General features: G+C 39.6%; 1 protein-coding gene and 1 long non-coding RNA gene across 4 annotated transcripts in view; one reads left to right on the plus strand and one right to left on the minus strand.

Moving 5' to 3' along the window:
- The window catches only part of LOC110220487 (uncharacterized), a 33,468-nt gene extending 22,816 nt beyond the window's left edge, over nucleotides 1-10,652 (minus strand). For 2 of the 3 annotated variants that reach the window (XR_013486087.1, XR_002327881.2), the window contains exons 1-2: nucleotides 10,436-10,652; nucleotides 3,293-3,412 (exon numbers count right to left, since the gene is read on the minus strand). This is a non-coding gene — a long non-coding RNA (uncharacterized LOC110220487). Of the gene's footprint in view, nucleotides 1-3,292; nucleotides 3,413-10,172; nucleotides 10,309-10,435 lie in introns of those variants that run through there. The other variant, XR_002327883.2, reaches the window with a different exon arrangement.
- On the plus strand, nucleotides 10,347-23,987 carry TRMT10B (tRNA methyltransferase 10B). The gene is given in 10 exon segments (XM_078153042.1): nucleotides 10,347-10,537; nucleotides 13,253-13,472; nucleotides 14,922-15,030; nucleotides 15,467-15,481; nucleotides 15,484-15,590; nucleotides 17,896-18,048; nucleotides 19,707-19,785; nucleotides 20,552-20,619; nucleotides 22,141-22,264; nucleotides 23,273-23,987. Coding segments are annotated over 9 exon segments (942 nt in total). The 5' UTR covers nucleotides 10,347-10,537; nucleotides 13,253-13,292; the 3' UTR covers nucleotides 23,380-23,987.

Raw genomic sequence — 23,987 nt, forward strand, 5'->3', positions numbered from 1 at the left:
GTGTGGCACATAGTAGGTGCTTAATAACTGCCAACTGGCACTGACAGAAGTATTTGTCCAAGTCACAACTTACCCTGACTTCTTGCTCAAATTTGACCAACTAATTAGCCCACTCTGGTATAGTCATTAGCTATGAGAGAGATCCATAGCTAATTCTTGTGGGGCTCCACCCAAGGGGACTATATAAAAGCCCCTGAAGCAGTTAGGTCATAGGTATATGGCAGTGTTTGGCCGGAACCCTCCTGCATAAATCCAGTCTACCAAATCAATGGGTTTAGGAACCTCATCCCCATCCTTGAAGGTCTCCATCAGGGAGCCAGCTGTGGTGGGAATTCATATTTATGGGATCAAGTGTGAAATAATAAGATGTGATGACAGATGGAATACGTTGTGTGAGTGAAATTGAGGAGTTGAGGATGACACCAAGGTTGCAAGCTTGGGTGACTGGGAAAATGGTGGTGCTCTCAACAGTAATAGAAAAGCTGGGAAGGGGACAGGCTGTTGGGGAAGAGATCATGAACTGTATTTTGGATATGTTTAGTTTTAAATGTCTGTTTAGATCCAGTTCAAGATGTCCAATAGGCAAATGGTGATGTGAGAACTGGAGGTCAGGAGAGAGGTCAGGACTGTATAAATAGATCTGGGAATCATCTGCATAGAGATGAAAACTGGAGATCACCAAATGAAATAGTACATAGAGATGCAGTTCTCTTAGTGTGTCCCAAGGATCCTTTGGTGTTCCTGAAACTCTTTCACGGGATTTTTGAGGTCAAAACTACAGTTATCCCTTCTGCTTTATGACTTTCCCCATCATGATTTAGAGATATAACTGGTTGGCATAAGAAATTAAATGGGGATTTGGGGGGAGTTTTGTGGAAGCAGCAGATGACACAAAGCCTATGATCAAATACTTAGCCCAAATTTTACAATAAGGTACTGTAAACACCCCATAAAAGAAAAAGAAAAATTCAGACTTCTTCTCTGGTATGAAGGGAGGACCAAAAATTTTACATGGGCTTTTCCAGATTACAGGAACCATGCCCCTCACCCCTGCAATGTGCATGAATAACTATATTTTCATAATAATACTAAGATGTTTCTATTTCTAATATGGTAAACATCAATAGATATAACTCATGGGGGGCAGCTAGGTGGTGCAGTGGATAGAGCACCAGCCCTGAAGTCAGGAGGACCTGAGTTCAAATCCGGCCTCAGACCAAACACTTGACATTTCCTAGCTGTGTGACCCTGGGCAAGTCACTTAACCCCAATTGCCTAAAAGCAAAAAATAATAATAATAAATAAAAAATAGATATAACTCATAAATAAAAACTCATTGGGGGATCCACCATGACTTTTAAGAGTGTAAAGTGGTCCTGAGACCAAAAAGTTTGAGAACCACTGGTTTAGAGAAAAGAAGAGGACCTAAGAGCCTTGGGGCTCATCTAGAATTAATTCGAATAACCTGCTAAAAAATCAGCAAATAAGACTGGGAAAAAATGGCCAGGCAGGTAGGAAGGGAAGTGGGAAAGTAGAGTCATGACAGTTTAGAGAGGAAAGAATATCCAGGAGAAAAGGGTGATTAATAGTGTCCAAGACTTCTGGGGTTTTGGGGGTGGGTAGTGATAGTGATGCAAAAAAAGAAAACAGAAAAGAGTAAAAAAGCACTGATGAAACATTTAAAGAATAAATAGAAAGGAGCCTAGCAAAATTCAGAAGGAAACCCAGGCAAGCAGAGCTGTCTTGTTACTACTAGGTTAAATTTAATACTTAAAAAACCAGACTTTGTTATGAAAGTTTACATTTTCATATACAATACTCTTTTTTCTTCTTTGTGTATTAAAATGTTATTGCATAAGTTCATCATATAAATAATTTTTTAAAAAAGGAATTAACAGGGCAGCTAGGTGGCCTAGTGGATAGAGTACTGGCCCTGGAGTCAAAGGACCTGAGTTCAAATGCAGTCTCAGATACTTGACACTTACAGCTGTGTGACCCTGGGCAAGTCACTTAACCCTGATTGCCTCACCAAAAAGCAAAAAAAAATTTTTTAAATTTAAAAAAGGAATTACCTAAGACTACAAGGTTTGTATTAAAGTTACAAATTAAATATAGGATGTTTATCTAACAAAGAGGGAAAATCAAAGTCAAAGATACATTTGTGACATTCTATCATGTTAGTAATATGCAGGTTCAAGAACTTCAGGATGTGATAAAGGTATTGCAAATCACAAAGATCTGCACAGCAGCAAATTATGAGAATTTTCATCTGGTCATAATAGCAAAATTATTAGTATCATCAGATATCTTGCAATATGTGCTAGGATGGACAGATAGGCATGGTCCTTAAGAAAGAAATCTAGCCTGTAAACCCCAAGATATCCTGCAGGCTTCAACAATCAAGATTTATATTTCTTTGGGCAGAGCGCCTGATGTTTAAGATTAAGAGCCATTCTCCAATAGATAGGTGGTCCAAAGATACAAATAAACAGATTTCAAAAGAATAGAAGACTATAAATGACCACCAAAAAATGTATCCCAAATCATTAATAGTAAGAAAAAATGCAAATTAAAGCAACTCAAGTGTCACCTCACCCTTTGTAAATTGGCAAAAATGACCAAAAAAAATCAGGAATAAACAATGCTGTAAAGACTATGGTAAGAGAATACACACACACACACACACACACACACACACACACATATACACACCTTAAGGAAGTCCAATACAGAAACAAAGGTTAAACATGTACCAAAATACTTATCAATCCTTGTGTGGTAGCAGATTTATAAACAAAGTGGGTGCCCCAATTGAGAGATAGTTTAAAAATTTTTTTAGTATATGAATGCAAGTGTGAAATATTATCATATATTATATTGTATATGACATAATATAAATATATGAAATAATAATGTGGAATATTGTTGTATATCTATGATAAATATGAGGAACTGGGGAAAATGTGAGATTTCTGTGAGCTGAAACAGAGCAAAATAAGCAGAGCTAAGATTCATGATTCAATGTAAATTAAAAGATCACTCAAAGGAAGGTGAACAGTGAGCAACTTTTCAGTTTTGGTTTTTCAACTAATAAAGGTCCTGAAGAATAAATAATGAAGGGGCAGGTAGGTGGCGCAGTGGATGGAGTACCGGCCCTGGAGTAAGGAGGACCTGAGTTCAAATCCGTTCTCAGACACATAACACTTACTAGCTGTGTGGCGCTGGGCAAGTCACTTAACCTCAATTGCCTTGCAAAAAAACAAAGAAAGAATAAATAATGAAATATACTTACCCTCTCCTGGAAGAGAGGAGGCGGACTCCTGGTACATAGGGCTGTATATTTGTCAGATGTGATCTCTGTACCTGATGCTTTTATTAAATTGTTTTACTTTGTTACCAGGGAAGGTTCAACCTGAAGGGAAAAGGAGAAGTTGAAATGACTGTAAAGACAAAAGGCATCAATAAAACACCTTAAAAAGAAAGACAAGAGTGAATGGATGAAAAACAAAAAAAAATCTTCACAAAAGAAAACAAAAATGATGATAATGTGAATACCACTTATGAAAATCTATGAGATATAGCCAAAGCAGTTTGTATAGGCAAAAAGTATCAGCGCTGAGTGGGTCAAATTCTTTTGAGAGGTTATAGATTTCTTCTTGCAATGTTCCATAATAACCCAACCCAAACAATGAAATCCAAAAATAAGAACATCTATACAAACCCACCACACATAGAGAATTCCAATTCAACTTGAACTCGATGTTCACTCTCTTTCATCACTATAGAGAATACTTTTGGCAAGCATATATGTCCCTGTTTTATGCCTTGTTGCTGTTAAGTCATTTTTCAGTCGTGTCTGACTCTTCATGACCGTATTTGGAGTTTTCTTGGCAGAGATGCTGGAGTGGTTTGCCATTTCCTTCTCCAGCTCATTTTACAGATGAGGAAACTGAGGCAAACAGGGTTAAGTGAATTGCCCAGGGTCAAACAGCTAGAAAGCGTCTGAGGCCACATTTGAACTCAGGGCTTCCTGACCTCAGGCCCAGCCACTCCCTCCACTGTACCACCTAGCTGCCCTTGTTTCATGCCTTGCCTGATATTTCTGATCAGAGCGTTGTCCAACAAGGTTGTCTATGTAGTACCTTTCAGGAAATCTTGAATAATGTAGATAGTTACAGTATACAACTTGTTGAAATACAGTCTTATAAGACTGAAAATTGAAAAATGTCTGCTGCCTAGATTATGACAACCTATAGAGCCTACCATCAGTTATGTGCATTTCAAAGACAGTACAAATTGACAAGTTGGACCCAGAATTTAACAGGAGGATGACAGCAGCCTGGGTTGTTGCTCTTAGGAAATAGCAAAGTCTCTTCAGCGAACAAAGGATCATAGATTTAAAGTTGGAAGGGGTCTTAGAGTCCACTGAATCCAGCCTCATGACTTGCTCACGGTCACACAGCTAATAATTATGATTCAAGATTTAAACTCAGGTCTTCCTAACTCCAAAGCAGGTAGGTGGTACAGTGGATAGAGCAGGCCTGGAGTCAGGAAGATCTGAGTTGAAATCTGGCCTCATATCAGGGCAAGTCACTTAACCCAGTGTGCGTCAGTTTCCTCATCTGTAAAATGAGCTGGTGAAAGAAATGGCAAACCACTCCAGTATCTTTGCCAAGAAAACCCCAAATGGGGTCACAAAGAGTCAGACACGACTGAAAAATGACTCAACAGCTTCCTAATTCCAAGTGCCGCTCTCTACGCTTTTTTTTAACTATACCGCCCAACCACTCTCTATCCGATTGCCTCCATCACACCAAACCTCTTCCATAAATAAAAACCCTTGGTTATTTTTTTTAACACCAATATTCTATTAGTGTTGTAAATGACTGTGAGTCATTGAACATAATAGTCTCCAAAGGATTAAAAATTACTATCACACAAAGGTAAATGGTGAGACTCAAGGTGGGTATGAACTGGATATAATATATAAAAAATAAGGAAAATTCAAAGAAAGTCTAATAATGGATATCGTTAGCACAAAGTATGATAGAAAGAAAAGGTGGGCTTCTTTGGTATCCTCATAGTATCAGGAGAAATCGAGGAAGCACCTGAATACCTTGGATGGACCCTCTGTGGCAAACTTATGGAAGGATATGAACAATTATTACACAGGTTAAGAGGTATGAGTGGGTTGTGATCTTCATCACTGGCAACTGCCATATAGACTTTCTAATTGTAGAGAAAGATGGAATTGCTACTCTACTCTTTTTCTCAGATAAATACAGCCTCTATTCTAAAGGTTGATAAAGATGACACTCGAAATAAAATTGTAAGGCAATCTCAAAAGAATATAGATGTAAAAATATTAAGCAAAACATTAGCAAATAAAATATAGCAAACATAATAGTAATCTCATAGGAAAAATGTTAGGTATGCAAATCTACTTATTAAGAAAATAAATATAATATATTGACAAGAAAAATATAAATTATAAATCAGATCAATAAATGCAGAAAAGACCAATTTCTTTAACTATACAATGAGAGGATTAGACTAGATTACCTCTAAGATCCCATCTATCTCTAAATATATATCTATATAATCCTATGTTTAGGCAGCTAGGTGACACAGTGTATAGAATATTGGGCCTGGAGTCAGGAAGACTCATCTTTCTGAGTTCAAATCTGGCCTCAGACACTTACTAGCTGTGTGACCCTGGCAAGTCACTTAACCCCGTTTGCTTGGAGGCTTTGGGGAAATAATGTGCTGTTGATAGAGCTGTCAATGGATCCAACCATTCTGGAAAGCAATATGAACCAATACCTCAAAATTTACCAAACTGTACATACATTGTGCACCAACCATATCATTACAAGGCCTATACCCAGAGACCAAGAAAAAGGAAACAGCCCTATGTATACAAAAATATTTATAGCAGGTCCTTTTGTGGTGGAAAAGAACTGGAAATTAAGAATGCACTCATCAATAGGGGATTAGTTGAATTATGGTATATGAATATAGTGGAATATTATTGTGTTAATAAGACAAGATAGAGAGGATGGTTTCAGAGTAACTTGGGAAGATTTCTACAAACTGATGCAGAACGAAATAAATCAGGAGAATAGGAGAACAATTCTTTCTATAACAACACTGTAAAAATGAACAACTGTGAAAGACTTAAGAACTCTGACCAATGAGGAAGAACGCTGTCCACTTCCTGCTAGAGGCGATGGACAAATACGCAGAATGAAACACACATTTTTTTAACATGGCCAATATGTTTTCTTGACAATGTACATTTGTTACAAGGGGTTTTTTTCTTCTTCTTTTCCCTCAGTGAAGGTAGGTAGTGGGAGGGAGAGAAAATAAATGCTGGTTAATTGAAAAAAAAACATCCATCCTTCAGTGACATAAATTTAAACAATAAATAAGTTCAAATGTTTTAGGAGGCAAATGCATAATATAATGAAACCAACAAAGACTAAGAAAATAATATTTTTTAAAGTTTCGTAACAGTAACAAAGAATCTAGGAATTAACATGCCTAGGTGCATGTATGAGATATAAAGATGACTGTTTATAATAGCAATGATAGAAGTAAAATGTAAAGGATGTTGATTTGGGGAGCCCCTGATCAATTGGCTGAGCGTAAAGGACATGGTCCTTTGCAGGCATCTGAAAGGAAAGCTCCCATCGTTGTTAGGTGTATATGCTATCTTTCAGAAAAGACAGTGGACATTCTTCTGATTGGTTCCTAGGGACTTGTGGTTCCTACGATCTGATTGGTGACTGAGAGTCAGAAGGATGCACAGAGACCCACCGTGGTCATAAGCAAGCTGGCAGGCATTCATTCCACTTTTAGGACCTTTGCTTCTATTTTTCCTTTGTGTGTGTTTCCATAGAAGAACAAAGATCCAGAGAGGCTATGGGTCCTCCAGGCATTTAATGGTGGCTGGCAAGTCGCATTTGTTTACCCAGGGGACCTGAGAGAGGAGATCATGGGCTTCCAGTACTTGGCTGCCTTTCATCTTTCTCATTCCTTTTCTGAAAAGCACAAGGATTCTAGGCCTTGTGAGACTGAAGGGCACTCCTCCTCTCCCTATCTTTACCAGCTCTACCCCATCCCTCACATAGACACAGAGCATTGTTCTCTACTCATGAAGACAGAGTCCCAAACCAATGAGCTCTGGAACTCAGATTACATGGGTCATTCCCAATTTAATTGTTCCCAAGTAGAAGGAGGTGGTTTTCTCAACAGCATGCTTCTTGGAGAAGGAAGAAGACTGTCTACAAGGAAGGCCCCTGCAGCTGTAGGACTGGAAGTGCTGCGAGAAATCCTGGGAGAATTTGGACCTTGCTACCCTCCCAGTTATTGTAGTGAGTGTCTCAAACAGGTCTCAGTAAAGGTCTGATAACAACAACAGCAACAACTAGTATTTACACAGCGCTTAAAAGTTTAAAAATTCCCTTATAAAATATTGTCTTACTTGATCCTCACAACAACCTGGGGAGGTAAGTGCTATTCTTATCTTCTTTTTACAGACAAGGAAACTAAGGCAGGCAGAGGTTAAGTGACTTGCCCAAGGTCTTCATTTAATCACACCAAGGGTTACTCAAAGGCCTTTTGGGAACCCAAATTATGTTCTTCATTACACCATGAAACTTGAACCAATTCAAATCTGTACTATCCACTTCTTTCAATCCCCTTGCCCCTTATCCTGCTGATTTTGCCCTGCCATCCATTGCCCTTGCTTCTACTCATGTACTGCAAAATGAAGCTGGAGAAAATAATACAACCATTCTGACTATGTCCACTACAAATTTGTATTAGACAACTTCATGGGCCCCTATTGCAGCAAGGCAATTCTTCTATCATTTCATCCTTAATTAATTCACCATAACACTCACCACACTGGGTTTTTCTAGACATTTTCATCCCTCTTCAAATCTCTATAGCTCCACTTTCCCCCTCCCTCTCAGGTGAAAACCTTGCCTTATATTTCACTGAAAAGAAATTGAGACCATTCACAGACAGCTCCCTCTTCTCCCTTCCTTCTCATTTCATATCACGTGACATCTCTTCCTTCACCCCTGTCTCACATGAAAAGGTGGCCCTTCTCCTTGCCAAGACTATCCTCTCCACATGTACAAATGATCCTATTCCATTCAGTCTTCTCTACCAGATTGCTCCTTCCACCATCGCCACTCTTTCACTAATTTTCAGTTGCTTCCTGTCTATTGACTGCTTCCCAGCTGCCTAAAAAGATGCCTATCTCCCCCATACTCAAAAAAGTTTACTTGATCTGTATGTCCATCCCCACTATCATCCATATCTCTCCTCCCTTCTGGGGCTGAGAAGACCATCTACAATCAACTCCTCTATTTCCTTTTTTTCTCACTCTCTTTTTAACTGTCTATAGTCTGGCTTCTGACCTCATCATTCAACTGAAATTGCTCTCACCAAAGTTATTAATGATCTCTTAATTGCCAAATCTAATGGCCTTTTCTCAATCCTCATTCTTGACCTCTCCCCAGCCTTTGACCCTGTCAATTACCCTTTTGTCCTTCATACTCTCTTCTCTCTAGGTTTCTGTGACAGTACGTTCTCTGGTTCTCCTCCTACCTGGATGACCATTCCTTCTCTGTCTCCTTTGCTGTACTTTCATGCATACCATGCCCATTAAATGTAGGAGCCCCTCAGAGATCTGTCTTGCTCTCTCTTCTCTTTTCCCTCTATATTATTTTGCTTAATGATCTTATCAGCTCCCAGAGATTCAATTATCACCTCTATGCTATGATTCTCAGATTTCTCTATCTAGCCCTAATCTCTCGATGATCTCCAGACTCCTAACTTCACCTGTTTATTAGACAACTCAAATCGGCTGTCCTGTAGATATATAAAACTCAACATGTCCAAAACTGAACTGATTATCTTTCTCTCAATTCATTCTCACCTTCCAAAACTTTCCTGTGAATGTTAAGGGTACCATCATCCTCCCAGTTACTCAGGATTACAACCTAGCTGCCATTTTCAACTCTCTCTCTCACCCTCCATATCCAATCTGTTGCTAAGGCCTGTCATTTTTGTCTTCATAACATCTCTCCTATTCTCCTCTTCCTCCTCCTCTCCTCTGACACTGGCACCACACTGACGTAGGCTCTCTACATCTCATACCTGGACATTGCAAAGGTCCCTGGTTGAGTTCCCTTCCTCAAGTCTCTCCCTATCCTTGTCCATCTTCTACTCAACTATCAATCTTCCTAAAACCTAGATGTGACCATGTCACCCCCCCCACACACACATAATCAAATTCCAGCACTCTCACCTTAGGATCAAATACAAAATCCTCTGTTAGGCATTCAAAGTCCTACATAAGCTGGTTCCCACCTACCTTTCTAGTCTCTTTACACCATATACCCCACCTTCATGCTCTGTGATTCAGTGACCCTGGCCTTCTTGCTGTTCCTCAAATAAGATACTTCATTTCTGGAGGAGGGGCATTGCCACTGGTAATTCCTCATGCCTGGTACTGTGTTCAATGTTTTCCTGATTCTGCTCATTTCACTTTGCATCAGTTCAGGTAGGTCTTTCCAGGTTTTTCTGAAGTCTGCCTGCTCATCATTTCTTATTGCACAATAGTATTCCTTTCCATTCATATACCACAGCTTGTTCAGCCACTCCCCAATTGATGAGCATCCCATCAATTTCCAATATTTTGCCACCAGGAAAAGGGTCTCATGCCTAGAATTTTCTTCCTCCTCATTTCGGCCTCCTGGTTTCCCTAGTCAAGTCCCAACCAAAATCCTGCCTTCTCCAAGAAGCCTTTACACACACACACACACACACACACACACACACCCGTTTATTCTAGTGCATTCCCTCTCTTGATTATTTGTAATTTATCCTGTATGTAGTTTATTTGTACATATTTTTTGCATGTTGTCTCCCCCCCTTGGATTGTGAACGCCTTGAGGGCAGAAACTGTCTTTAACCGTTCTTTGTATCCGCAGACCTTAGCACACTGCCTGGCACGCAGTAGGTGCTTAATAAATGCTTGTTGACTGACTGCTATTTAGGATAAAGGGAGAAGCTCTCTCATACCCCAATACTCCGCAGGTTTTAAATGAAGCAGGACTGTGTGACTTGAATTTGCTCCCTTCCTCGCTACGTACCTCTCTACTGCTGCCCTGTCTCTTAGGGTTAAATGCATTTTTATGTTTAACGATGTGTCACCATCTAATTCGACATTTATGGTTATTTCACCCAGGCTAGAGAAAATATAACAAAGAACACGCGTTGAACTACAACTCCCAGAATGCACATTGCAGGAGGCGCTCGGGGAACGGAAGTGACATAAGAGAGGCGGGGGGAAGGGTATGGTGGTGATTTGACTGCTGTTGGACGTATGTGTATGGTGCTGTAGTAAGGGACGTACCCTCTAGAGGCTTCTGTGTCCCAGGGCTTACAGGGAGGTTCTGTATTCTTTGCGGAAACTCGAGAAGACGGATCTCAGAGCTATCTTCCGGTGCTATTCTCGGTGAGATGTGAAGGGTGAGAGTTAGGGGAAGGGGGCAGGGCTAAAAAAGGCGGATGGGGCGGGGCTAAGGTGAATCTCCCGCGGAGTGCGGCGCCCCCTGCTGGGGTTTGCATTTCCTGGCGGTTGGGGACGTTTGGCCTTTTCGGTTTGCTTTGGTTGGTCACGTGGCCCGGGTCTTTGCTCCCTGGGAGCACGTGCTGAAGGGTGCTGGGTTTTAGACCGTTCACTGCTAGATTTTCACATATGTGTCACATATGCATATGTGTACATACACATACATGTGTATATCCGTATAGTAACATTTATATGCAATTTATTTTTTAAAACATATGTTGAGGATATATATGTATATATATACACATACATATATGTATGTGTTTTAAAAATAAATGTTATTGAAATGTTTTTTTCCATCACCAGAACTTCTGTAAGTATTCTTCCCCTGTTCTCCCCTAGAGAGACATCTCATGTAACAAATGACATTTATTCAAAAAGAAAAAGGGGAAGAGGAAAAAGCAAAACTGATCAACACATCCAAAAATTTCAGCAAAATACCACCGCCGTGAACCTCTCACCTCTGCAAAGAGTGGGGTCTTATCTCTTCTCTGGGGACATATTTGTTCTGTATAATTTTGCCACAATTTTATTGTTTTATGGTGGTTCTTGCCATTTACTTTAAATTTTTTGTAGTCTTAAAAAGCTGCCTTAAGAAAGGAGAATGGCAGTGAGGCTTGCTTTCCTAGTGTAATGGACTTCTGTTGTATCTAGGTAGCCCTCAGGGAAAAAGAAAAACAGGAGAGAAAGAGAGGGTGAATCTTAGGTGAGCACCAGAGGTAAATGCCCAAAGTGGCGTAGGTAGGTAGATAGATACAGAGAGATATATGTGTATATACATACATATATAGCCTGTACATGTATGTATATACATATAGATATAGAAAAATACATATTTTATATATATGTATATATATGCGTGCGCGCGCGCGCGTGTGTGTGTGTGTGTGGCTAAATAGGAACATAGATATATCATTAAGTTCCCTCCTTTCTTTTAGAGGTGGGGGACTGTAGATGTGGAACATTACATAAATGTCAGGCTTGTTAGCAGACATATTGCTTATTTCTGCTGAACTGCTTCCCCCCCCTTTTTAAAATCTTTTGTTACAAGGTGTTGCTCATTGAGTAGAGATGGGATATATTAGGAAATGAAAGTGAGAACCTATCAAAAATAAAATGCATGTGGGGGGGAGGAAGGGGGAGAAAAATTTTCAACTCAAAAGCATATGGAAGTGATTGTTGATAAATCAAAATAAATTAATTTAAAAAAATTTTTAAAAATAAAATGCATGTATCAATTAGTGTCAATAGTCAAGTTTTTGACAGTGTTGTTTACTGCTTGTTTACATTGTAATCCTGCATTGTATATCTGTTATTTAGCAGGCTGTGTTCACAAAATAATTTGGACTTATGAATGAATGAGGGAAAGAAGGCAGGAAGGAAGAAAGGAAGGAGGGGAAGGAAAGTAGTAAAGAAAGAAGGAGAAAGGAAGAAGGAGAGAAGGAAAGAAGGAAAGATGAATGGATTTATTAAGCAATTACTATGTGCAAAGTACAGTGCTGAGCACTGGGGGATATACAAAGAAAAAAGTTACTCCCTGTTCTCAAGGAGCTCTCATTTTAATAGGGGACACCACACTTATGGGAGGTTTCAGCTACAAGTCAGACGGAAAGGTTCCGTGGTACCTAAGGTACGGCAGCAAAGCCTCTCCTTTTGGGTTGCTTCCACTGACAAAAGTCATATCATTTTCTCGTGTTAAACCATTTCACAGTGCCAAGGACTCAAGGGGCAAGAACTCTCCTGGGTCTTCAGTAGCCATGGCTGCAGTCCTTGACATCTCAGCAGAGGTTGTTTCCAAGGATGATGGCTGAGGGTGTTAGGTTGGAAACTTTGCTATTCCCAAGGCTTTTGGGTCAGTGTGGCAGTGGTCAAGATTCCACTGGTGCATGCTGTGTCCTCACTCTCAGGATGCCCCTCTGCTTCAGCTAGGCAGGCTGGCTTGCCCTGAGTGTAGCAGGTGTTTGACATCTGACGGGTTTGACTGGCCTCTTCTCCACAGGAGTTTCTTCCCTATACAGGCTGACCTGGAAGCAGAACTAAAGGGTCTGGGGGTGGGGTGGGTTAGTAGTAGACAGAGTACCAGGCTTGGAGCTAGGAAGACCTGAGTTCAGATCCTACCTCAGTCACTAGCTGTGTGATCCTGGGCAAGTCACTTAACCTTGGTTTGCCTCAATTTCCTCATCTATAAAATGGGAATAATAATACCAGCTATCTTCAAGGTCGTGGGGCTCCAATGAGAAAATAATTGTAAGGTGCTTAGCATTGTGTCTGGCACATAGTAAGTGCTATGTAAATATCAGCCATAGAGGTGTCACTCCTAGGGCACATGTGCTTATCTCCGGGTGGTGGCCCTTGTTCGGCAGTTCTTCCTGGTGGTAATGATGACCGGGAGGGTGGGCTAGAAGCAGATCTGGTGGTTTGCGCTACACTTGTCAGGGTATAGGGTAGTGGTCGGGACTTAACTTGCTTGGCGTATGCTGCCTCCCGTTTCTTCCTCCCTTGGAGTACTCTGTTGCTTCAGCTAGACTGGTGGGTACAGACTGGTGAATACCAGTTTCAATGATTTTATGCAGTGTCTTGAAAATTGTTCCCTTTCTGCAGACTGTCCTCTGTAGGAAAAGCAAGCAGCTTGATTAAAGACATGGAGCACAAACCAGAAGGGTCTTCCCCCCGCTCTGAATCCTGCTTGCCAAACAGGCAAGAAGTCAGCCTGGAAGACGGAGATGAAGAAATGGCCCTTGAAAGTTTGCAGCTTTTGCAGATTGATACTGAGTTTGAGAGTGGAAGGGCCTTGCCCATGGATGGAGAGATGTGGTGCTCGGTATGTGCAGTGGCCATCATTGAGCTTTAGAGAAATGAAGAGATGGAGCAAAAACAAGCCTTCTCCAGCTCTTGTGTTAAAGAGAGGGGGAATACTTCTAGATGGGCAGATGAATGTCCATTTGATTGATGTTACCAGAGAGTCCCATTTGAGTGAAGGAGGAAAAAAAAATGCCAGACCTTTTGGATGAGGAAAATTGAATAGACACAATGCAATTTAGTTGAAAGAGCCTTGGATTAAAAAGTCTGGAAACCTGGGCGTCTCAGTTTTGCCATTTTCAGATTGGAGGTAAAATCAGCCTTGCCTACCTCACAAGTTGTCTTGAAGCTGATAGTTGATTAGACACTTAAGCTCCTACTATGTGCCAAGCAGTGTGCTAAGTACTGGGGATACAAAGAAAGGCAAAAGACAGTCACTGCCTTTGAGGAGCTCACAGTCTAATGGGGGAGATAACATGCAAATAACTGGGCACAAACAAGCTGTAGGCAGGATAAATCAGAGCATATATTTCTCTCTATAACCTTAATTCTGGCTTTTGATTCGTCCAGCCTGGCATTTTACACGATGTACTCTGCTTTTAATTTAAACAAATAAGGTAACAATGTATAGACTTCTTGTACTCCTTTTCTAATCTTTTTTTTTTTAGCCAATTGGGGTTAAGTGACTTGCCTAGGGTCACACAGCTAGTAAGTGTATGAGGCTAAATTTGAGTCCTTACTGACTCCAGGGCCACTATCTACTGTACCACCTAACTGCCCATCCTTTTCCAATTTTAAATCAATCAGTTAGGGGCAGCTAGGTGGCGCAGTGGATAGAGCACCGGCCCAGGATTCAGGAAGACCTGTGTTCAAATGTGGCCTCAGACACTTGACACTTTCTAGCTGTGTGACCCTGGGCAAGTCATTTTGCCCCATTACTACACCAAAAAAAAGAACAACCAGAAAAAAAAAGCCCAATCAGTTGTTCCATATTCGGTTCTAACTGTTGCTACTTCTTTCTTTTTTTTGGTGAGGCAGTCAGGGTTAAGTGACTTGCCCAGGGTCACACGGCTAGTATGTGTCAAATGTCTGAGGTCACATTTGAACTTGGGTCCTCCTGACTCCAGGGCTGGCACTCTATCACTGTGTTCACTGAGCTACCTAGCCACCTTGCTTCTTGGCCTGCACACAAGTTCCTCAGGAAAAGTAAGATAGTCTGCTACTCCCTTCTCTTTGAGGACTTGCCACATTTTGTTGTGTTATGGAAATGGTGAAGTTTTCAATATTTGAATACTTGAAATTTTGATTTTTAAATGTTGAAATTTAAATATTGAAATGAAATATTCTTAAATATTAAAGTTTAACATTGAAATGTTAAGAGGCTGTTATTTTCTCTAAACTTTAATAGTTATAACATTGAATTTTTATGCTTATGAGGTTCTCAAATATTTTGTTTTATGGATGACATAAGAAAAATGTCTTGCGGAAACAGAGGCACTGGGAAAAGATAGTTGCAGCAAAGAAGAGCAAAAGAAAACATGAAAGAGAGAGAAGAAAAGCACAACGTGCAGAAAATGCAGGTACTGACAAGCCTGGCTGTGGATATGCTGAGGTTTTCTTTTAATTGAGCGTCTGTGACAATGACCTTCACATACCTAGTTGGATGGTAAACATTGTAAATGAGAAAAAACCACAAATTGTCCACATGAACTTGTACTCACTATCCCTGTTTTGTTCCTCTTTTCGTGATGGGTAGTATAGAAATAGAAGCAAAGCATCAACTTTACAAGTTATGTCATTAAATTCTTTCTTGTCCAGTGAGTGTCTTTGTTTTTATGCCCTGAAAGTATTGAAGACCCATGGCCATTTTTCTCTCAATTACCATTCTTGAAGCTGAAGTTTCCTTTCATAAATGTTGAAAGTACTTAGATAAAAGGGGAAACTCAGCTGGAGTTTCTTGGTTAAATTTCGTTCAGTGATGTGGACTTTCTGCTCTCTGCTTATGGTTTGCATCAGGTGTGAGCCCTCAGCAGAAAAGCGAGTTTTGAAAGCCATGACCAAAGAGAAGCTTTTGGCAGCCAAAAGTTCAGGACCCAAACTGTGCATAGATTTGAGTATGACCAATCGAATGACTAAGAAGGTAAAGTAGGCCATATGTTAAAAATTCATTTTGTTTGTTATTTTTACTTATGGTATGGATAATACATGAGGGAAAGGATATTTTTCTTTAAGGTTTGACTGAATATATCCAGATGGACTGAAAATTTAGTGAAAATCTTTGAAAACAAATAGAAGCTGGTTTTGAGAGGGAAGATGATGCTTTTCACATAGTCATCACTCAAATGTATTACTCCCACATGAATTAATGAATGAGTTCTAGGATTGAACAATGGGGAAGAACCTTTATAAGGGGTTAGTGGATGTGCCTGATGAAATTACAGCTATAGAGAAAGGAATCAGCAATGGAGGATTGAGAATTAATATATAAAATACTACTTGATAATTGCAGCCATCCTTATTATAACTTTTAAAAATTGGTTTTCACAACCAAAATTAATAAAAGAAGCATCTCAGTAATTCTGTAGGGTGAGTGTATCCCCATTTCACAGATGAGGAAACTGGATCCCAGAAAGGTTAAGTAAATTGCTCGAGGTCACATGGGTAGTAGGTGGCAAAGCTAGGGTTTAAACCCAGATAGGAAGATAGGAAGATTAAGGCTATGTTCCAAAAGGTTAAAGTGGGTGGATGTCTGATTGTTGGATATGGGGGTATTACAGCACTTTTCAAAGTAAGGAAAACAAAAAGGCTGGAAAATATGCCCTTTGCTCAGATACAAAGAGAAGGGGAAAATTTAACCACCAAAACCTATACTATGAGAAAAGTTAGCATGATATTTTTGGAAAATAGGAATTAACCCAAAATTCAAAGATCTAAGAATAGATTATGTAATCATTAAATCTCAACCAAAGCCTAGAACCAAAAACAAATATTAGTAGTTCAGGAACTTCTATTCTTGTTGGAGTTACACCATTTTAATGTAATACCTTCTACAGGAAGCCTTTCCCAATCCCTCTTAATTCTAGTTTCTTCCCTTTGGTAATTATTTCCTGTTTATCCTCTATGGAGCGTGGGTAGGGTTGGGGGGAAGGGGTGTCAATTCTATTATTTGTGGACTCTTTTTGCAAATTCCCCCACTCCCTAAAATTTCTTTCAAACTCCTAAATCAGCACTCGTGGCATTTTGTGTCATTGGCGGACACGTGCAGAGCAGTAGAAAATTTGTCACCCAATGAATACAAAGGCCTTCTTTCAGCTGTCACACTGTAAACAAGTGTCCTTTTCAAGGTCTATGTAATGCCACACTTTTCGAATTTTTGTGCATTTTATTGGTTTAAAATGGCCCCTGGGTGTAGTGCTACATAGTGTTCCTGAGTGCATGAAGACTTTGAGGTACCTTACAGAGAAAATACGTGCGCTATGTAAACTTTGTTCAGGTATGAGCTGCTTAATGAATCAGCAATATGGTACAGCCTGAAAGTGGAAGGGAAAGTCACTGGTCTGCATGTGAGGCCGCGTCAGAAAGTACCAAAGTAAATGTCATGACCAGAGGCTCCGAGGAAGCTCACCCTGTATTTCTCTGATTGTTGGATAGGGGGGTGTTACTGCACTCTTCAAAGTAAAGAAACATGGTCCAGTGTTCTCTAATCTGGTGTTTGCAATGACTTTATAGAACAAAACTACCATGAATGATGAGAATCAACTGTATTTGTTTCTTCTTGTCTCCCCCATTAGACTAGGGGGTAGGGATTGTCTTGTGCCTCTTGTTGTATCCCCAGCACTTAGCACAGTGTCTAGTACGTAGTAGGTACTTAATAAATGCTCATCGATTGACTGAGATTTTTCTGTAGAGTTGACCAGGGTAGAAATGAATTGAGGCAGCTTGGTGCAGTGAAAAGAGTGAGAGGCTTAGAACCGGAGGACCCAGCACCTTTGCTGCTCACTACCTATGTGACTTGAGGCAGATCATAGAATCTCTCTGGGCATTATAAATAAAATGAGGGGGTGATGTTCCTATGAATGTCAGCTCCTTGAGACCAAAGACTGTTCATTCATCTTTATAAAAGGTAGTATTGATCTCTGCACTTAGTAGGTGCTTGCTGAATTGAATTGTGGAGGGAATGAGGGAAAGTTCTCAGCCTTCCTCTTAAGGTGTTGTTTCTAACCAAGTGCTAACAGTGCCTCTTTAGGCCTGGTGTCTTTGAAAGGTGGCTCAACTACCTTGTAGAAATGTTAAAAAGATCAGTAACAAATCTAGCATGAACTCAAACCTGAATGCTTGGATGAAAAGAGCCCTAAAAATACACAGATTTTTACTAATTAGATGTATTTACGATGACTAAGTGGTGTTACATTTACTCGCTGAGAAATGTTATCATCTGTTTGAAGGAATTAAGCCGATTGGCTGGACAGATCCGAAGGTTGTATGGTTCAAATAAAAAAGCCAAGAAGCCATTCTGGATCTGCCTCACTGGATTCACGACTGATAGCCCTTTATATGAAGAGTGTTTAAGGATGAATGATGGATTCTCTAACTATCTTGTAAGTTTCTTCATGGAAATTTTCTTTTTAAAAAACAATTATAGGGGCAGCTAGGTAGCACAGTGGATAGATAGAGTACTGGCCCTGGAGTCAGGAGGACCTTAGTTCAGATGCAGCCTCGGACACTTACTAGCTAGCTGTGTGACCCTGGACAAGTCACTTAAGCTTCATTGCCTCTAAAATTAAAAAAAAAATTGTATTCATGTTTTTACATCACATTCACTTCTGTACATGTCCATTCCTCCTCCCTTACCCACAAATCATTTGTTACAAAAAAACAATGAAAGCAGTTCAGCTTTTCAGAGTGAAACCAAATAGTCTCTCATACCTATACCCATAGTCTCTTATCCCCACAAAGAAGGCAGGGGTATTTTCTCATCTTTTCAACAGATCCAAGCTCCTTGGTTTTTAATGTTCATAGCATTCAGATTTGGTTTTTATTCTTTCTGCTTACATTATTGTATCAGGCCACTCTGTTATGGCCCACCCAGCACCCCTTTATTTTAAACCAAAGTCCCAGACTCTGACTACCACTCCTTTATGTGGTTTTCTACCCTTGTTAGTATGTAAGTTCCCTGAAGAGAGGGATGGGCTTTGCTTTTGTATTTGTATCCCTAGCACTTCACACAGTGTTTGGCACATAGTAAGCACTTAATAAATACTTTTTCATTCATTCAGTTTATCAGTACATATATGTGTGTGTGTGTGTGTATACGTACACACATATATTTATACATACACCGTGTGTGTGTGTGTGTGTGTATGTGTATACGTGTACATGTATTGTTTTCATATAAAGTATTTTCCAGAGTACTCTGAGAAATTGATTCTAGGATGTTGGCGAATTAAATATTTGGGACTGTCTTTTGAAATTGTTTCAGGTTTGAGAAATTGATTCTAGGATGTTGGCGAATTAAATATTTGGAACTATCTTTTGAAATTGTTTCAAGTTCAGATGAAACATATAGTCTTATAATAATTGCAGGCTAAGGATAGACTGAAACTTGTCAGCCCTCAGCATTTTCTTTACATTTTTTCATTGTTTCCACTGTTTTGGTAACTTAACAAAATGCTTGACTGATACTCAGGGGAGATATTTTGAAATTTTGTTTAATCTGGAACCTGAAGGAAGTAATGTGAAGATTTATTTTGTGAAATGTATAGCTTTTCTCTTATCCTTGGGAACTTTGAGAATTGAAAAGACAGAGAGGGAGGGGATTTAATAAGAAATAGTTTGCTTTGATTGAACCATTTCAGACTTGACTAGAAGTCAGGAAGTCTGGGTTCTCCTCCCAGCTCTGCCTCTGGTTGTATGACTGTAGGTAAGTCCCTTAACCTGAGGGGACGTCCTCTGAGGTCCTTTCCTACCCTAAATCCTGTATTCCCTGATGCTGTGACTTCATGACCAGAGTGTACATGACGACACAATCTCCTAAGATTCTGTGATCTCAGATTGAAGTGATATCTTTGCATACCCAACTCCAGGTGGTCACCTAATATAAAGAACCCCAAATGAGTTATTATCGCCTTTGCCAAATCACCTTATGAAAACAATTTCCCTGTTTATTTACACATAACTTTAGACTTGAGGTAGGAAAATGTAAAAATTTCCCTGTTGTCTTTGAACTAACAACACATTTAAATCTGGCGCTTTTTAGATAGATACAACAGAAGAAGACTGTCTTAATTTGTTTCCTTTGGAAAGTCTTGTGTACCTCACACCTGATTCAGAGCATGGTACGTACTGTACTTGTGTTAAGGTTCCCCAATCAGTGCGTTTGACAGATCATGCTGCCCTGGCTTCCCACACTCCCTTTTACAAATTGAGATAAATGGAGAAGATAGGTGGTAGACATGATAGTAACAAGCCATCAGTCACAGCTTTTCCTAATTGATCTCATACACACATCAGAAGAATGATTTTCATAATACACCCTCTGTATCGTAACCTGTTGGCCTTGTACAAAGTCAGCGTTAACATGTCAAAAAGAAGGAGCAGCCAGAAAGTGGTCATTCTTTCTGGTGTTCCACAAATACACAGAAACCTCAGCCACCTGAGTCTTTTAGGAGGAAGTTTAAAAGGACCTCAATTTTCATATCTAGGACCAAAAACAGGCCTTTTGGAGAAGCCAATTTGAGCTCAGGATGGAGAAGAACTTTCTAAGCACGAGAGTGGCCTGGGATGAGAATGGTCTGCCCACGGCAGCGCATTGCCACTGTTTGTTACTCAGCATATTCCAGCCCATTCTCACTGATGCTGTAGAAGAAATCCCCGAGTTGAGTTGGAAGTTGGACTGAATAACCTCTGAAGTTCCCTTCCAAGCTGAGAGTGTATGATGTAAAGTTGGGTTAAATTAACATCTTACTTAGCAACAGGTGTCTATCCTTCTACTAGTACCTGAAAAATTTGTCCATACTGGTTTTTCTACTACTAAATGTTGTGAATTGTTCTGTTTAAAAATTATTGTGTGAATTTGACCTAATTACTTTATTTTATTGTTAGCCCTTGAAGATGTTGATCTAGATAAGGTTTATATCATTGGTGGTCTTGTGGATGAAAGCATTCAGAAGGTGAGTGGACATTCCAAGATATAAACCTATATTTCCCAAACTGATATACAGATCTTCTGCCTTATCAACTCATGAAAGGAAACTGAGGCAAACAGGATTAAGTGACTTGCCCAGGATCATATGACTAGTGAGTGTCTGAGGTCACATTTGAACTCAGAAGATGAGTCTTTTGACTTCAGGTCTAGCACTCTATCCAGTGTTGCCACCTGAGTTTAGAGTAAGAAGCAGAAAAGTGTTTCTTTCCTCAACTAGTCACCTCTCTTGGTGATTCCGTCATCCACTTATCAAAAACAGTGTCAGAGATCCCGAATCTACCTGTTAAGCTTTGAATCAGGTACGTGGTATGTTGAAATGGCAAAAAATAGACTAGTTTTGGGGCAGCTAGGTGGCCCAGTGGAGAAAGCACCTGCCCTGAAGTCAGGAGGACCTGAGTTAAATCCAGCCTCAGACCAAACACTTGACACTTACCCTGGGCAAGTCACTTAACCCCAATTGCCTAAAAATAAAAAAAAAAAATTAAAAATAGACTAGTTTCTTCCTCTGGCTCTCACTTTCCTTGTGTGAGGACAATACTGCATTTTACTGAAGTTCGCTTTTAAAAAATTCTTCTATGATGATTTATCAAGAAGTAGAATATCAAAGCAAGACATTTCCATATTCCTTTTCCATCTTTGGAAACAATAGCCAGCTCCCTTTCCAAATCAGTCTTTTTGAGTCTTTTAAGATTCTTTTATAATGGGATTTTGTTGGAATACTTAGGGACATTAAAGCTTGCATGTTACGCAGGTTTTCTTCTTGATGGCATTTCTAGTTAGCATGATTAGGCTTCTTGCAGAACATCTGATCGCCAAGGGGAATTACTGTTTTCCCACATCATTGATACTTGAGGAATGTGGCATTCAAGTACAGAGGCTGTAACCTTGTTTAGTACCTAGAAATGTGCAGCTTTTACAAGTGGCCTTTGCTTCTCACCTCCGCAATATGTACGCAAGCATATTACTGCCTGGGATAAAGATTTATATACAGCTTCCTGCCCTGTGTAACACGCTTCTTCTACGGCTGTAAATCACTCATTTTGGCATTTCAGCTTTTAAACAATAATAACCTAGGAAGAAGAGGGCCCTTCAAGACAGAATTTTATTTTTCTTTTAAATTGGCAGGGAATAGACACTGGGTTGTAAATTCCTTCAAAGTAGGGACTTACTGTATTATATATGTGTATACATGCAGGTTAGAATTGGCCCCAATAAAAGAATAAATTGGCCCTGAATGGAAAGCCAGGAGGGTTTCTTACGATCTCAAGCTTTAGTGCGTGTATTTCTCAACATGCATGTTGGTGGCTGAGAAGCTTTTCCCCTTTTTTCTGTTTCTTGCTGGTGTTCCAATAAAGTCAAACTCAACTCCTTGTTACATTTGACAAATGTTAGTAAGGCATTTTTTTGTTATTTCCAGAATCTCTAGTGTTCCTTATGTTGTTTACTTACAACTTAACATGATATATTTAAATTGTATAATTTATAGAAGCTGACATTTCAGAAGGCTCGAGAAAACTCAATCCAGACTGCCCGCCTGCCAATCCAGGAATACATGGTTAAAAGTGCCAGTGCCAAGAACTACCATTCAGAGATACTGGCCATCAATCAAGGTGATGATCGGATTACCAGTTTCTTGATTGTTGTTTTTAAAGCTTTTATAACAAGTTTTAGGCTCAGACAAAGATGCGCCATGGCATTAGTGGAGTGTCATGTACTCCAAAATTAGTCTGAAAATAGTTCTCAGTATGAGATGATAGTAGCAGTACTTAACATGAATACCCCAGGTGTCCAGCCTTATCAAGGAATGACTCTTTACACAAAGCTGAATTTTCCACATAATCAAAATTTAATCCTTTAGGCACTAAAACTTTTTTTTCCATTTTAACCATAACTGTTGGAAATCTTTGAAGAATATGTTACATAGTTCCCTGCCTTCTTAAGTAAAGGACAGTGAGCATAAATTCTCTTGACAATTTAGTATCATTATTATACGTATCAGTTATTGTACTGGGCTAGAATATAGTGATGCTCCTGAGATGTCTAGAGTTGCCTGCTTATGCATAGCTCACCCCTGGGCTGCTGTGCTTTTTTTAACTTTTGTGTTCCCTCCCCATGTTGTCCCCCGTCACTCCTTTCTACTTAACATGTCCCTCCTGGTCTCCCAGTCCACCCTTTAATTCATGTATCTGCTGTAATCTCAGAAAGGAGATGGCTAAGCTTGTTAGAATTGCCTCCAAAGTAAGAGTGATCTAGGGGCTCTTTTCTGAGTTAAGTAGACAGACCACGGATGTCGGCTTTTTAACATCTCTTGGGGCTGCTTGGGGCCCCTTCCATTAACGTCCTCCTTTCCTACTGTGTTCCACATAGTTGAGTTTTCTAGGGAAGTGAAGTGTTTCTGTACTATGGAGCATGATTTGATTTCCCCATCCATTCTGCCTTCTGATATGCAAAGAATTAGAGCCCCCAAGGTGTGTCTTGTTGGGGTGCCTTCAAGTAACACACTGCTCAGATTGGGGGAATCATTTTTTTAAAAATATCTAAGAAGATTATGCTTCCTCTTTGAAATAGATCATTTCCCCTCTTTTCAGTCACTTAGTTTATTCTCTGCTTTTTAACAGTATTTGATATCCTTTCAACATATGTGGAGACTCGAAATTGGCCTGCAGCACTGAAAACAGGAGTTTCTCTTGGAAAAGGTTATGTTGTTCCGAATACAGTGGAATGAGAGATGGTATATCTTTTATGAGATAGTGTCAGAGTTTTTTTTTCTCTTCTAGTAATAACTGGGGAGGAGTTATCCTAAACCAGCTCTATCATCATTAAAGGCTGGTCTGAATTTTTTACCTTTACAGTTAAAGGTGAGCCATTGTACTTCAAAAGTATTTCTTATACTTCAGATATTGAAGGCAGAGACTTTTCTGTTTTGTGTTTGTATCTTCAGGGCTTAACATAGTCCCTTAGGCATTAATAAATGCGTGTCATATTCCAAAAGACTAATGATTGAAAATTCTGTCGACATCCAGAGAAAGAACTAATGGAGTCTGAATGCAGTTTGAAGCATACTATTTTCCCTTTATTTTGTTTCATTGTTTTTTCTTTTTGTTCTGTTTATTCTTTCACAATGTGACTAATATGGAAATATGTTTTACGTGATTACACATATATAACCTGTATTAAATTACTTACCATCTTAGGGAGGGGGAGGGGGAAGGAAGGAAGGAGAAAATTTGGAACTCAAAATTTTATAGAAAATGAATGTTAAAAATTGTCTTTACATATAATTGGAAAAATGAGATATATTAAATTTAAAAAATAAATGCTTGTCAAATTAAA

The sequence above is a fragment of the Phascolarctos cinereus genome, unplaced genomic scaffold (genome assembly GCF_003287225.1).
Source record: "Phascolarctos cinereus isolate Bilbo 61053 unplaced genomic scaffold, phaCin_HiC Scaffold_4;HRSCAF=312, whole genome shotgun sequence".
In the NCBI taxonomy this organism is placed as follows: domain Eukaryota; kingdom Metazoa; phylum Chordata; class Mammalia; order Diprotodontia; family Phascolarctidae; genus Phascolarctos; species Phascolarctos cinereus.